The following is a 15,863-nucleotide window of genomic DNA, read 5'->3' as shown; positions in this document are numbered from 1 at the left end:
ACTCCTTATCTAGAGCTCTGCCAAATTGTTTCATAAGGCCCAATTTGATGTGCAGTGGTGGCATCAGCACCTTCCGGGGGTCCACCAGTGGCTCCCACTTGACGTTGTTCCTCCCCACAGAGAACTCGGTCCGCTGTGGCCAGTCCCGCCTGTGGTAGTGCGCCTTGGTGTCTCTGCTGTCCCAAAGGCAAAGATAGCAGGGAAACTTGGTAAAACCGCCTTGGAGACCCATCAGGAATGCCACCATTGCAGCCTCTTGATGTCATCTCAGAAAAATGCAGCTATGTATCCACTTAGGCAGCTGGAACTAAACTGAACTGGTGGGCTTAAGGCCCCTGTATTTATACTACTATTTATATTACTGGGAAGTTCTAGAAAGTTCTAGAAGTTACTCCAAGTTTACTCAGCACTGAATCTATCTGGAATGTTCTGGAAAATAGGTAAATTTCAAAATATCACTGTCCTGGTCACAAAAGCAAAGTTTGTGGGGAATAATAGCCATTTTCTATACTTTTGAGGCATAAGCAATTAGGAAATAACACTTACTACCCAGGAGCAAAAAAAAATTGTTACACGGTGTAATCTGGACACTTGTTACTGCTACTGTAGTCATAAACACTCAAACAACAAGATCTAACCTGAAACTGATCAACCATGTAAAGAACATGTAAGCAGAAGCCATGGCACAGTATTATTATAGTGTACAGTACTACATAACATACATACAATGTGGGTCTGTGTGTTCAATACCGAAGGACTGGGACATGGGAAATACCCAAGGCCTTGCTATTATTGTAGCAGTGTATTGGTACCTTGAAAAGTTACTGCAATCTAATTTCTTTATAAAAGCCAGGTAATTCAGCCAACGGAAAGAAGAACTAATTTTATACTCTAACTCCCAACTATGACGACGACAACAACAACAACAACAACAATATTGGTCTTATATAGTGCCTTAAAGAGCATAAGCCATCCCGAACGGTTAACAGAAGCACCGAGGAGAAAACAAATAACAACCTTCTGGATACACTCTAGTGGATGGTGTATATTATATTGTTTATATACACAACCTGACAACTGCTCACGGAAACATTTGATGTCATTCCTCTTTACCAACATAATGATCTGAAACAATGTTTGTTTTGTTTGTTCACACAGGAAGCTCTGGGTTCCTTTTACAATCCTATGTATGCACATATGCACAGGGAGTATCAATATAATAAATATGCAACTTACTGTAAGAATGGGATCATGCTTTGTTATTACTCGGGTACTTCTTACGGTTAGGGTTAAGTAGGGCCTTAATGAATTCACGCCTGAATTTGGATTTGAAATCTGTCTTTAAGTCTATTTACCTTTTAGCAAGGATGTCAGTTTAAGGAAAGTGATAGTTAAATGCCAGTAGAGATTTGTAAAATAATATTTTTAAAATGATTTAAAGGTAGCCAACAGAAGAGGTGTGGATGACAGTGTGGTTTGTAACTGTGAGTGTGGCCTCTTTTATTCATCATGTCCAGTGATCTTTGTCCAAACCAGTAGAAGACAGCAGCTTCTGTGCTCACTGTTCTGATGTCATTGTCAAATTGAAGATATTTTAACAAAATATATAGACTTGAATTTACAGGTATATCATCCTGTCCCACTTCAAATGGAGTTTATATGGTATGGAGGAATCTAGCCAGGCCAGAATGTTGACCTATACTGGAATTTGGCCAACACAAAGGTTAATACCCCTGTCACCATAGTGACAGACATAACAGAGCTTGACTTGACACTATACTTTCCTGAAGTAAATGGTAAACAAACAGATTTTTAAATAAGAATGCTTGTATCCATGGTTGCGTGATTATAACTAATGGACAAGGATGCCTTGTAGCCTTGTTTATTACACAAGGGATTTATGACCAGTGTTTAGCACAATTATACAGTGTATTTATTAGGAAAATAAACACGCCATTACAGTTAGCAGTAATTTATTGGTCAGGGATGGGCAAGCACATATTCCCCCAAATAAGCACCACAGTGTTGTATAGACAATAATTAAAACAATGAGGTATCCTCTCAATAATTCATTTTGAAGATTAGATTTTATTTAGGTTAATTTACCAAGCCACAAAATACACGTACCTTAAACTTTACTACTTTATACGTGGCTTCATTTGTGCTGGATTGCACCGGATTCCAGATCTAGTACCTTTCTGTCTGATAGGTGAGAATTATATAGTTTTGAAATGATGAACCATATGAAATAAAAACATATTTTTTGTTGTTGCATAAAATAACTATATATACATAGCATTTACAATAAAAAAAAAAAAAACTGACAAAAGTGTACTGTGACACTATATTTCAGGATGCGACATCTATGAGTAAGAAAACTAGTAGATTTTTTTACACCCCAAATAGCAAAACACCAAAAAATTGCATTCAACAGTGTCGTCGCTCCTGTTGATCAGATTAGTCTGCCCGCCACTGGTATTGTTCAAACCTAAAGATTATGTTAAAACATGGCCAGGTGAAGGCCAGCATGCAGCTACAGACACCAGCAATACGACATGGAACTCTGATCAACAAACAGATGAGAGCATGATGCATATATGGGAGCTACTGCAAACCAAGGTCAGTACATTCGTTCTAGAAACAAAACTGCTATCCTCTTCCTTAATTATAATATGTAGTACCTTTTTGTTTATATATTAACCCTTGACTTTATACACACTGTATGAACAGGTAGCACATTTAGAGCAAGACTGTCACATGCATTAATTATATTGCATGGCGTAGCCAGACTGACATCTTACACTAGAGTAGAGATGCTCTCCCACTGGAATAACATGAAATGAAAAGATATTTGAATTTTTTAATACAGTATGTCAATCACACTATGTAAATATTTGTATATTCTTTCCATTTACAGCAGAAACATAATTCTATATTCAGAGAGCCAATCGGCTGGACTTGAAGCTTACTGGGAACAGCATTCCTAGCAACAGCTTGTGTTTGCCCTCCAACAGCCCTCTGGCCCGCAATAGGAATCCATAGAAAGATGGATGCCTTGGATAAACTGCCTGTCATAGTTATTCCTCAAAGGGTGTTGCATGGCATTCAGAATTTAAAACAGCTCAAATGCTTAAACAAGGTTGTGAGGCGGCATTTATCAGGCACCTTTGTGGCTTTCTCAGAAGGAGAGGCCAAGGATTGGCTCTTGCTCTCATCCTTATTGCTCAATATTTGCTCATTTTAAAAGACCCTTGCCATGCGTATACAATTTTTGAGACTGCTTTGCATCAGGCACTGTGGATGGTGAACTTCTTCATCAATCCAGCACTTCTCATGAACACAGACATTCATAAAGATAAAAAATACACAAATAAAATACAATTCATCAACATATAGCTACATGTTTTGACAAGAACGGATCTGCTGTGTACAGTACTAGGTGTGAAGGTGTCTGCCCTCTGCCTTACATGCTAATCTGTATTTTATATTTTTTACAGCTGTAACAGAAGGGAAAGATAACTGTTCAGTTCAGTAGTATTGTAGATATGCCAGCCGGCTGCAGTCGGGGGATGAGACCGGTGCTTGTATTCTAGATTTGTTTTTTGACAAAACAAGAAAAGATAGAGAACATATCATGATCCATGTTTATGGGCATTACACATTTATGGGAATAATAGTCTTGTTACTAATTTGCAAAACCTGTTTTATATAAACTAGTTTGGGTGTGGTTCTGTGTGCCTGAAGAATGTGTGGACAAAACAAGATAGAGAACATACAAATATGAAATTTGTAACAATGGGCCCTTTTCACAAAACTCCTTATTCCTTACTGTTTTGATAAAATAAACTAAGTTTGACAAAAATATGATTCCTTGGTGACTCTTTACTGTAACTACAATCATGCACACTTTACTTCAACCATAAATTAAACTGGTCAATTGTAACGCACCAGTGATTCAGTTCACAAGTGGACTAAAGTGCGAACTAGAAAAATTCCTGCATATCTGTACTGACTTAATCCTGATTGCAGCGCACCAAACAGATGATCCCGGTAATTGGTTTAACTGATCAGAACAAGTTAGACAAATAATAAGGACTAACCTACAACTGTGGCCAAAAGTTTTGCATAACCCTATAGAATTAACTAATTGTGCATCATAAAGTCAAATGAAACCTGCTTAATAATGTTACATTAATATATTAAAATGGACATACAGTTTTGTAGTTTTCCATATAGTTAAGAGAAACTGACAAAAATGTATAAATTTGACATTTTGAAATCTAACATGAAATACTGTACTACTATTATGGCTTCCGGTAGACTTTTGTGATATCATTTTGTAGTTTCTTTGATTACATGGTTCTCAGTAAAATATAAAAATTATGTCTCAATCCTAAAATTCTAGGTGATGCAAAACTTTTGGTCATAGCTGATAAACCCTTCTCTACTAATCTGATATGTGGAATTCAATATATAAAGGGATCCCTGATCAAAAAGAAAGACATATTTGTATTACACCAGTGTGATTCAAGCAAAAATATTTAAGTACAAATAAATGTCATTTCATGTCTTTCTGTGCACATTTCAAACTGGCAGATCATACTTGCATTTTAAGCTGCCAACACTGCTGCATAGGCACAGAACAGTTTCATTGCATGATGGACAATTTGTTGTTTATAGTTAAAGCACATTAACTGATTTTACTGCGTTAAACTGAAAACGGTATCAAAGGTACATGCATAAAAACTTTATAACAGGCGCCTATATATATTACCTTATTGCGCAAGACTTTATTCTCACAGATCTGACTGCCTGAATATAACAGACATAAGAAAGTAGTCGTAGTTTTCAAATGACTAATCATTTCACGGGAAAAAGGCAGCTGTCTCTGCAAAACATTGTAGCAGTAAATGCTAAGTTAGTCTTATCCTTCACAGTACTAAATTAATCCACATGAACAGGATCATCACGAATCTGACTTGGTACACTGCAATCAGGATCTAGTTTAGTCTTATTTAGCAAATGATCTATCACTGACAACTGATAACTTCTGGTGGTGGCAGGTTCCAAGTATGTGACAGCACTGCTACTGTGAATGACATCATCACTGCATCATACACCCAATCGGATCAACTTGGCAGACCTGAGCAAGGCAAACCAATCCTCGTTTCTTTGGAAAACAATGAAGGCCTAAATATTTAGGAGTTGGTGACAAATGCCATGCCCATCGTAGTCTTTAACTTCTCAAAAGGAAAGCAAACACAACAGCTACAGCATATTATAAACTAGCAAATAACAATTATAAGGACAAGGCTTCATATTGAATGAGACTTTACTTGATGTCTAAGTACCCTAAACTACAGTAATACCACATCCAATAGTGATTTAAACCCAATCCCTTAAATGCGTTTCATCCCCTCAGTTCACAAAGTAGGTTCGGGTAGCATGCAGTTTGGACGAACACAAACAGGCATCGTATTAACATATCAGAATACTAGGTCAAAAAAAAAAAAAAAAACACTGTTTGAACAAACATCCAATAATTAATAGTCACAAAGTATTTTAACAGTCACAGCCTGAGAAAGATGGATAGGGATCCATCTTATCAAGGAGGGTACCTGTGTGTTCAAAAATGAACCACAGTACGCTTCTTTTCGGCTTTCTCTGATTATAGTTTAGGTTCTTTAAAGTCTTCTAAATAATGAGTTCAATATGAAATCAAATGTGTTTCCACACCGAATACACTTTGGAACAGAATAGTGCACCCCCTATAGAAAGCCGATTCTGAGCACTAAATCATGTCCCACATGACTGCAAAACAAGGTTAGGACTAGTCCACATATATCTAAGCTGTTCACAATTCTTCAATAAAAACAGACTTTGGGGTAGGGAACCAGTAAAATATTCATTATGAAATAGTTAAATGAGGTTTAAAAAGTATCTAGCACTTAAAGGTTGACAATCCCACAAAAAGACCAAAACATTTATATATAAAAAAAAGAAAGTATTTTTTATTTGCCTGAGATTCTTGCAAAATTTTCAGAATCATGACAACTAAATTTACAATATTTATAACTATGAACAATAAGTTAATATCTACAGGCAATTATACACAATGCTACATTTCTAATGAACATTTTACATTTCAAATAACTTTATATAAATGTGTGCAATTTTCTGTACATTAACACAATTTTTTTTTTTTTATATATATTCACTTTTTGGCATTTTACAATTTTTATACATGTTGTATTTTTTTCTTTTTACAAAGTTAGCTTTACACACAGTATCAGTCAACTTACAACAAATGTTCATACAAGCCAAACCTGACACCACTCACATTTTAAACTAATCAGATCTTATCACATACAACATACTCTTTACTCTTGCATGTAAACTCTTTTATGCAAACTAAGTTGCCACTTAAAAGTAAATTCACAACAAAAAAAATCATGCAATATAATCTCAAAGTATAACAAAACAAAATTCAGAGCAATTCAGAAAAGTCTGCAGTAAAGCACAATACACATTGTAGCACCATAGATGCTTCACAGCCATTCTGCACCTCAAACAGTGAGTTTCATGCACAGGCACAGTTTGTTTTTTTGTTCCTGCAAGCTACTCTCATCTTGAAAGATAAAAATAATGTGCAAAATAACTATTTTGGCATTTCCCCTGATATTCAACTGTGTTTTTCAAATGAGGAACACAAGAATGATGTACTTGGCATCATAGCAAGTATTGATACTGCTGCTTTGTGCTTTACCTTCAGGAATGTAAAAAGTACAAACAGAACTAATTAATCTACAATCAAAATTGTATTCCTACTAACTGGAAGCAAACTTTCACAAACCAATATGTTTAAAATCCTAGCATAACAGTCAGCTGCCAAATCAATGCAACCTGTAAAATTATTTCTTACGGCAACATGTCGAAACTGAACAACCACATATAGAAAATGTACGTGTCCCACAGGCACTTGGTTTAGCCCAATATTATGTGAGCAGAACTCCAATGAAGACTGGTGTGGAATCAACAGAAATGACATGTTGTACTAAGACCTCCTCAGTCTAAAACAAGATTCACAGTTGCTACTGTACTGAAAGCCACTTGGGTTTGCGACGGAGATCTTCTGGAAAGAAAGCCCCATCCAGATGACTCATTGGGGAGCTGCTCAGACTCTCCTCTCCACAGCTCATGTCTTCACATGAGTCCTCACTGGTGGGGGGGGACAAGAAGAAATTAGGACCTGAAGATAAATGCATTGTAAACAATTCTATAAGAATATCAGACTTGTATAACTAACTTATGTATAGTTCTGCTCATGTGTGTATATTGTAAAAGGTAACTTTTTTTTACACTAACATCTAAATATGAACCAGCCCTTATACTTAATGACAAGAAAAAAAAAAAGAAATAGATTAAAAGAACTAGAAGTAAAGGAGATTAGAAGCAAAACAAGACCTCCTGAAAAATATGAATGTCGATCAAGTTGTGTTTGGCATCCAGCCATGTTCAAGGTTTATGTAACTGATCAGTAACTGTATCCCCGTCATTGTAAAATTAACTGTGACCCAGACTACAAAAGCAACATAAGGAAGATTCCATTTTTAAAGATATGCACATATAAGCACACAGGCCTAACTATAAAGCAATATTCTGCACCACACATTTTTAAAAGCAATCACTCCTGCAACAGTGGAAAGTGATGCTGCTTGATCCATTTATTTTTTGGTAAAAACTATAATGCTCCATAATTAAAGCTTAATTGTCAGTCACCAGTTTGAAAAAGCTGAGCTTCCTAGTCCAATAGCATACCTTTCACTCTCATCCCAGCCTCCCTCAGGAATTGTCGGCAGCTCTGGAATACAGCAGTAACTGCTGTGCAGACTCTGAGCTGTTCGCCTGGAAACAATCCACATCAATTTCTTGTGATCGGGTTTGCTACATTCAGGTGAAGAATATTCTGCCAAACATTTAGATACCAATTCTCTCCAGTACAGCAAATCCCCATCAACAATCTAGTGACAAAAAAAGTTCTTGTTAGTCACCAGATTTCAGTTAAAATTTAAAAAGCCATTTGCCTATATTGCAAGAGTTATTGAGCTAGTTTAAAAAGAAATGCAAGGCAGTGTATGCAACATTTCAGTTTCAAATAAAACTTATTCATGTTGCAATTAGTTACCAATCTAAACGAATACACAGTCTCAGCACACTGAAACTGTAATACAGTCTTAAATGACACTTGTTTTTTGTCTGTCCAGCTTACCCTTGAATGTTTCTGAACAAGCTGTGCAGTTTCACACAAGTCTCGGGACTTCAGGGATTCAATCTCCAGAGTGAGCAGAGACAGGGCTAATACTGATGGCTGGAAGGAAAATGTATATATATATATATTAATGTCTATTATTCGGAGCAATTTATCTTCAGTACCGGAATTATACAAATTAAATTAAAGATCTGAAACTTACTTTTGCCTTAGAGAACATAAATCGACAGTAGCAGGCTTTTAGCTGGGCTTCGAGTTTGTCGAGATTCAGAATCTCCTTTCTGAAAAAGGAAACGCAGCACATTTGAGCATCTGCTCGGTCATCGCAGTTAACATGTACATTGCAAAAAAGTACAGGATTTCAATAGCAGCAATCAAATCAATTAGTGTTTAACTTTCCAAAGAACTGCCCAAACAAAAATATAATTTGTACCTGTGTGCATGTATTATATTTGTTACAGCAAATGCATATATTTCAAGATGTAATAATTAACAAGAGATATCAAGAAGCTAAAATATTAATTTAAACAGATGCATGCCAACTTCTAACTGGAAAGTCCCTCTTTAAATTGTGGATTCTTGGTGATAGCGATTCTCCTTTTATTCACAGCCCACAGCCTTCCATTTCTAATTAAATATAGTGACATTGGATGCATGCTTAAAACAAGAAGCCTACCTTTCTGAGGTATGTGAAAGTGCAACAGCGTGGTACAAGTGCAAAAAGGTTAAGGCAGTTATAGCTTTAAACTGAAACTTCAGTTTTTCAGAAATGATTTTCTCCATTCTTTTGAGGTCTGAAACAGTGCATTTGCACTGACTGATGCGGATTATGTCATGGGTGGGCGGAATATTACACTGCTCTTCCACTACTTTAGCTGCAATGTTGAAGCAACAGACTCCAATGCAGGACAAGTGTTTGGGCTGCACCTAAGCAGGATAGAGAGAAACAGAATACAGAGATATATTGGCATGTGGTCAACTGTGCACATTACCTTATCTTTTGCTTCTAAATGTGTTCAATGACTTTACATTCATCTCAAAACTTCCTCTACTGGTACATACACTTTGAATGAATTTATATATTTATACACATACCTATAAACAACTAATTAACTATTACTGCAAATGGTGTAATGCTACCTGTACTAGCTAATCAGTGAATTATATGTAATTAGTCAAGCCCAACTAAACAAGGCAACAGAAATATTGAAGTAAAGGTCTTAAACTGTATATCCTGTAAGTACAACTAAACAAGCAATCAGAAGATGCAATGGTTATTTATGTATTTAAGTTTTACCTTCATCATTGCTAAAAATCTATCCAGCAGATTTACAGCGAGGACAAAGGTCTCCGTACTAAACCCAAAAAAGTTCGTCAAGCTCCAGAGATCTTCAACTTTGGCATCTCTGCGTTTTGCTGAGACACAGTTGTCATTCTGCATATTAAAAGCATATATATGTATTAGTAAACGTACATATAGATACACATTCAATTTAACTAAAGTATTATTTCTCAGCAATACACTTCACAAATCTATACGTTTTAAAGCTCACCTCTGGAGCAGACTCAATCAGGTTTAATCCAGTTTGCTTGGGCAGGAAATTCGTCTCCTGTTCTAGATGCAGATTAAGCTGTTTCAGGTATTTCAAGGCTTCGTTACTATGGGCTGTTAAATCCTTCATCCTGAGCAGAGGGAAAAAATAAACAGTTGAGATCGATTCGTTTTTATAAACAAAACGCCCTGGCTTTAGTTGTAAAGGGGGAGGGGTATACAAAGCCCTCCCCTTAGTTTAGATTGACGTCTCTGGCGTTACAGACGGGTGTTGTCTTCAGATCACGTACACCACGGATATGCCGCTTGCAAAACAAGAACGAAAATACGCAATTCGCCTAAAAATGTTGTCTAATTTAAACCAAAACTAAAATAAATCAGAGTGTATCAACTTCACAGCCCAGGAATTAAAAAAAAAAACCTAGCCATAAGAAATGAGAAACAAAACAATGTAAACAAGATTTTCTGTTTGGTGTATTACATACTGTAACACCGCAGCACAGGTACTTTATTTCTATATCTTTTTTTACCCTAATAACATTCCGGCCATAGCGTTAAAAAAAAAAAAAAAGTAACATTAACTATGTTTGTTATACCCGGAGTACAAAACAAACACCAGCGATATTTTCTGTCACCACAATGTACCTGATTAAAAAATAAAATAAAAAAAACACTGCAAGCACCATGTGCAATTAAATTAAACATCTAAATTTGCAGTACAGAGATAATGAATTCACAAAGCATGAAACAGTAAATACATGAACCTGGGTTACGCCCCCCTTATTTGTTTGAAGAACTAGGGGACCGGGGGGGGGGGGTCGTTACTGTATCCATGGCATTTTTTTTTCTAGGAAACGTTCTTTTTTCAATTAAATTAACCAGAGTAACAATAGCATGAATAAAACGTACCGGTTTAGCCTAATTATTGTATTTATATTGATAAAAAAAACATTCTACACAGTTCGAATATGGATCAATATGCCCTTTTTGCACTACAGTACACCCCTTCATCGCAACAAAGAAATAGACATAACAATAACATATATATGCCAAGGTACTTAAAATCACAATCACAACCTTGGATCTGGTAAATACATTAAAGCTGTTTAATTAACCCCCCCCCCCCCCCGCTTTTACTGTAAAAAAAACAAAAACAAAAAACTTTAAAAATAGATTATGGTCGGATCCAAGGATCTAGTTTACTTTTAGATATACAGTGTACAGTTGTTTTAAACCCATAAATAAATAAATGAAAGGCAAACATTTTTTAAACAACTTCATGAGAAAATGTACTCTACTTACTGTCTATCAGCAGTAAATAACAGAACTACACTGTAATTTTTTTTAGCCAACAGAGAAAATTAAAATAAAAATAAAAATAAAAAAAACAACGTACACACACAGTAATGTCTGTCAACACTGTAAACTCAATTGTGAGTAAATATGTGCCTCGTCATATAATTTCCTTACACATACATAATACGAACATTATAGCGAATTATAAAAACAGAAACTGTAAAATTACCTTTTCGGGGATTATTTAAATATTCGGCTATCCAAAAGAAAAATGAAGAAGAAAAAAAAAAAACACCCTTGCGTATACAAAAAATCTCGTTAATTTTTAAGCTTCCATTGTGTGTTTTTGTACTAATAAAATATGTTTAAAATAACATATTTTGCTCGGTTCTTTGCTCTTCCTTGTCTGCTCGTCTCGGTATATAAATTGCTCTTGTTGTTATTCTCTACGCCTAGGGCTTTACGTCATAAACTAGCGGAAGACTACAACAAGTTCCTGCCACAAAATATAGTCCCTGTTGTTTTAATTAAAATATTTTACTAACAAGCACCTAATTCCCATAAATCAGTTATAACATCTATATGTTACAGTTTCACGATTTTTTTTTAAAAAAGGAATATATACATTTTAATGTACACGTCTTTACATTATTCTTTCTCTGTTAAGCGGAGTTATGGGTCCCGTGAGGCGGCCGAAGCACTACTTTTAAATCTCCTAGTTTGTCTTGTGTGTTTGAAAAGTCCGCCGAAAATATCGTATGCTGGTTGGTCGTTGGGATGGAAATCTAGACTCATGATTGGTCAGAGGCGTTTTATTAGCTGGACGAGATTGGTTGATATTATCAGACACCATTCACTTTCATTGCTAATACGATTTGTCGCTGGACAGATTTAGCTATAAAGGTATTTTGTAGATTGCTGTTTTATGCAAACCAGCTACGGGAACCCCAGGACCCATCCATCTTTGGTCTTTTACTCCAACTCACATATCCGTGACTCCTAAATAATATTAAACTGTTTGTCCATGTCGGTATGTCATGTAAGCGATACATCTTATTGAAGACCTGTTTTAATAAAATGTATTTCTTTAGCTTACAAAGTACAAACATTTTCTTTTTAAATAGTACACTTGAGTCATAAAGCCTTTGCATTATAAACGTTTTCTAAAAAAAACAAAAACAAAAAAACAAACTAAACATACAATACAAGTTGTAGTTTAGAATTTTTAAATTCTTGTTCATAAAATTATCCTGTTCTGAAAAGGTAATGTCACTCTGATTATCAAAATTAAGTGTTTTATTATTATTATTATTATTATTATTATTATTATTATTATTATTATTATTATTATTATTTATTTTACTATTTTAACAATATAAAAGATGTAGTGTAACGGTCATATTCAACTCTTCAAACTGGAGGTTCACAAAACCAACACAATTATTCAGGGCCAAGGCACAGATGATACTGTATCACCTTCAGTTCCCAAACATTTTAAAATACAGTTTTATCACATGTAAGTATTATAAAACACACATGATCTTAATTCAAACAGCTCCTTCAAAGGGAAAGGCTCCAGACTGGTTACGAAAAGAAGAAGGTGAAAGATCAACCAGTCCCATAGGACACTAGGTAACTTCCACCATAAGCGTGGGCTGGAGAGACCAAGTTTTACCAGCCTGCAAACCCAACCGGGGCTGACAGAGTCCCAGTTGAAAACAATTTGATTGGTTGCAGATGGAAATGAAGGCTGATTTCAGTTTGCTTTCAAGTCAACCTGAGTGGAAGATGGAAATGTGGAAGAGTCCTCTCAAAAGATGTTAAATAGGATCAGTATTTATGACAGTGTGAACACTATGAACAATGTGTACCTCAATGGGTTAGATTCTGACACAGCAGGATAGAAGGAATACAAATATAAGTGCCACGCTGGCCATAGAAGGGATGTATAACACCTACTACAATTTGAATGGCCATAAATATCTAGTCATCCAAAAATTGCTCCCCAGGACTAATTTCGATATGCATTCTTACGCGTTTACCTGGTAGTTCAACAATAATATACTTTCATGATACCAGGAAGTGAGATAAGGTCATTCACCGCTGGGTATGTCCTATATTTGCTCTAAAAAAGCAGGGATGACCAAAGCTTTAAATTATTTATTTATTTATTTATTTATTTATTAACTTTTTATTTGCACTTACAACGTGAATTTTGTTGTGGTAAAATAACACGAATCAAAAACAAGTAAAATTCAACAAAATGGAAAAATTTGACGAGTACGACACAACAAAACATTCACCCAAGATCACATGCGTATATATATATATATATATATATATATATATATATATATATATATATATATATATATATATATATATATATATATAATATATAAATTGTTGATATATGATACTTTTTTTTTTTAAAAAATTAAGACCGGATATTTTTCAGAAGGAAAACTTTAAAAAGAGTGGTTTGAGCTTAGCAATGATTCATGTTTTCAAAACATGTGTTCTGTTGGGTCTTATTGGCTGACTCCACTTATACAGTGTATTTGCTGGTTCCCAGTGTATGTATGGTCAAAAGTGTTTAGAGAAACACAATGGTATGTGGTAGCAGAAAACAGTCCACAGAGATGCTGAGAACCAATGGGCAGTGCCCTGCACAAGATGCAGCATACATGTATTGGGGTTTGTTTATCATCTGTATAGATTACATTGTAAGCACAAAATCTATTTTCCCTACCGGGGTTGAAAATTGAAAGTGCAGAGCCAGGGATAATAAAAACAAAACTAGGGAATGTCTTCCCTCCTGAAACTGTGTGTGTGTGTGTGTGTGTGTGTGTGCGTGTGTTTGTGAAAGATTTGCTGTGTAAAACCTATAATATCATTGCATTTAGTTTAGTTTGCATGGATTTACATTTTTTTTTTTTTTGTTTCACATTAAAATATACATCAGCGAACGTAATGTTAAGCTGAATTGAAGCGTAAAGTGAGTTAAACCACCCGAGATTGTGGGCTGAAGGAATCTGACAGAAAATTAAGAGTTTTGTTTTGCAGCCTTGTGGACAAAGATAAAACCAGTGCGTGAAGTGCGTCGTTCTTCTCGCTGCAGCCAGTTGTGTACAGTAGACATACTATTCAGTAATTCATGGTATTCTTTGAAAAAAGTCAAATAACTACTTCAGAATAACGACAGGATTTGTGGAGCAAAGTGTTAGTTCTTGTATACTGCAGAGTTACCAGTAAGTGAACCACTCCCTTTTACTTTAGAGGTTTGAAGTGAGCCTTAAATGTGCAGCCACTGCATGTCCCCACTCCCACAGTAAACGCTTAATCAACCTTTGAATCACAAATTGGCATGCAGATTTCAATCAGCCCATTTCATCACTCCATTCAAGATGTCCAATGAAATTCCACGACTGCATCCCCAGTGCAGTCTTTTCATTCATCTGTTTTATTTTGGTGGAGGTGGGTCACAGTTGTCTTGTTTTGTACTTTTTCAATACTGTAACTTTACTACTTGTATCATGTTTTGAACCACAACTCCCTGCAAGACAAGGGCTGTCTAAACTGCTTCTCTGCACCATCTAAAACATTAACTGACGGCCAGTTAGCAGATATGTGTAAACTTTTAAGGAGTCATGACCACACTAGTCCAGTACTTCAGTGCTCAAGTGAGTTATGTTTCCAGTGCTCCTGTATGAAACCGGGAATATCAGGAAAGTCTAACCATGCTTAAAATACACACTGAAAACATGTCCTATTTGCAAAGAGTTTTAAGTTAGGTACAGTACACTGACGTGTTAATATTGTGTTATACAGATAGAGTTTGTCATTTGTCCACGCCCTGTGGTTGCTGCTGAGCAAGTTAGGGCCACCTCTATTCCCTCTAATATTGTGGCATCATTATTGCAAGGTATTGTTGAGCCATCTGTTTGCAGTTCAGCCCTTGGATAAATGTGTCGATTCACAACCTCATTACATCACCTGACAAGACTCCATGATTCCCTGGTTCCAGAGGTCATCACCTCTGCTCACTGCAGTCACCTCAAGGATGTTAGTTATTTTGAGCAGTTATTGCAATAACATGTTCTTTATGCAGAACCCCTTTTTACCCATATATATGCTATGGTTGCAGGTAGCTGAATATATTTTTCTAGTATCCAAGTGTTTGTATCTTATACAAACTCGTAAAGCTTCTCTCCCCCCTTTTTATGCCCATGAAGACCAAAACATTAATACATGTTATTATATTTATTTTAATGCCCTAAACAGTGCTCTGGTCTAGGCTGCAACATACATACTGGTTGCATTATAATGTTAAATTAATCCTAGTGCATTCTGATACCAAAGTCCAATATTACCATACTTGGTTGCTACATCACAATTCTCACATGCATTGGTATTGATATGACCTTCCATGGGAATAAGGTTGTCTCCATACGCTAACCCTGCTGTCAGAGGCTGACACCACATATTACATGTACTACCTTTTGTCAGTCATATGTGGTCCAAACAGAATAGTCCATTGTGTCACCGGAAGTAATGATCTGGCCTTTTTACAGTGATAAATTGTATTGGGTATTTCAATAGGGGTTGGGTATGGTGTACTTCTATTCTGACAAACCCAAAGATGTTATCTTTTGCTATGACGTGCATAACTAGGCATTCTCAGCTATCTCAACTTGAACGCATTCACACCACCTCAAACTCAAGTTCTGGTAATCTGACCTCCTC

The 15,863-nt window shown here is 35.8% G+C and overlaps 1 protein-coding gene across 1 annotated transcript; it reads right to left on the bottom strand.

Annotated features, from left to right (window-relative positions):
• Nucleotides 1-5,885: 5,885 nt before the first annotated feature.
• Nucleotides 5,886-11,561, bottom strand: LOC121316345 (cyclin-G2-like). The gene is made up of 8 exons (XM_041251413.1): nucleotides 11,347-11,561; nucleotides 9,823-9,952; nucleotides 9,567-9,704; nucleotides 8,946-9,196; nucleotides 8,472-8,550; nucleotides 8,270-8,368; nucleotides 7,819-8,021; nucleotides 5,886-7,218 (listed from the first exon to the last, which is right to left on the bottom strand). Exons 2-8 carry the CDS (start codon nucleotides 9,949-9,951, stop codon nucleotides 7,092-7,094), a joined length of 1,026 nt encoding a protein of 341 aa, XP_041107347.1. The 5' UTR covers nucleotide 9,952; nucleotides 11,347-11,561; the 3' UTR covers nucleotides 5,886-7,091.
• Between the last annotated feature and the right edge of the window lie 4,302 nt (nucleotides 11,562-15,863).

This window comes from Polyodon spathula, chromosome 1 (assembly GCF_017654505.1).
Source record: "Polyodon spathula isolate WHYD16114869_AA chromosome 1, ASM1765450v1, whole genome shotgun sequence".
Taxonomy (NCBI): domain Eukaryota; kingdom Metazoa; phylum Chordata; class Actinopteri; order Acipenseriformes; family Polyodontidae; genus Polyodon; species Polyodon spathula.
This window is presented reverse-complemented; position numbering and strand designations above follow the sequence as displayed.

Excerpts from the sequence above, each read along its gene's own strand:
- LOC121316345 (XM_041251413.1), bottom strand. The coding sequence starts at position 9,951 with ATGAAGGATTTAACAGCCCATAGTAACGAAGCCTTGAAATACCTGAAA. Across the intron at positions 8,551-8,945 it reads CTTTCACATACCTCAGAAAG|AAAGGAGATTCTGAATCTCG; the intron begins GTAGGCTTCTTG and ends TTCCTTTTTCAG. Across the intron at positions 8,022-8,269 it reads TTGTTCAGAAACATTCAAGG|ATTGTTGATGGGGATTTGCT; the intron begins GTAAGCTGGACA and ends TTTTGTCACTAG.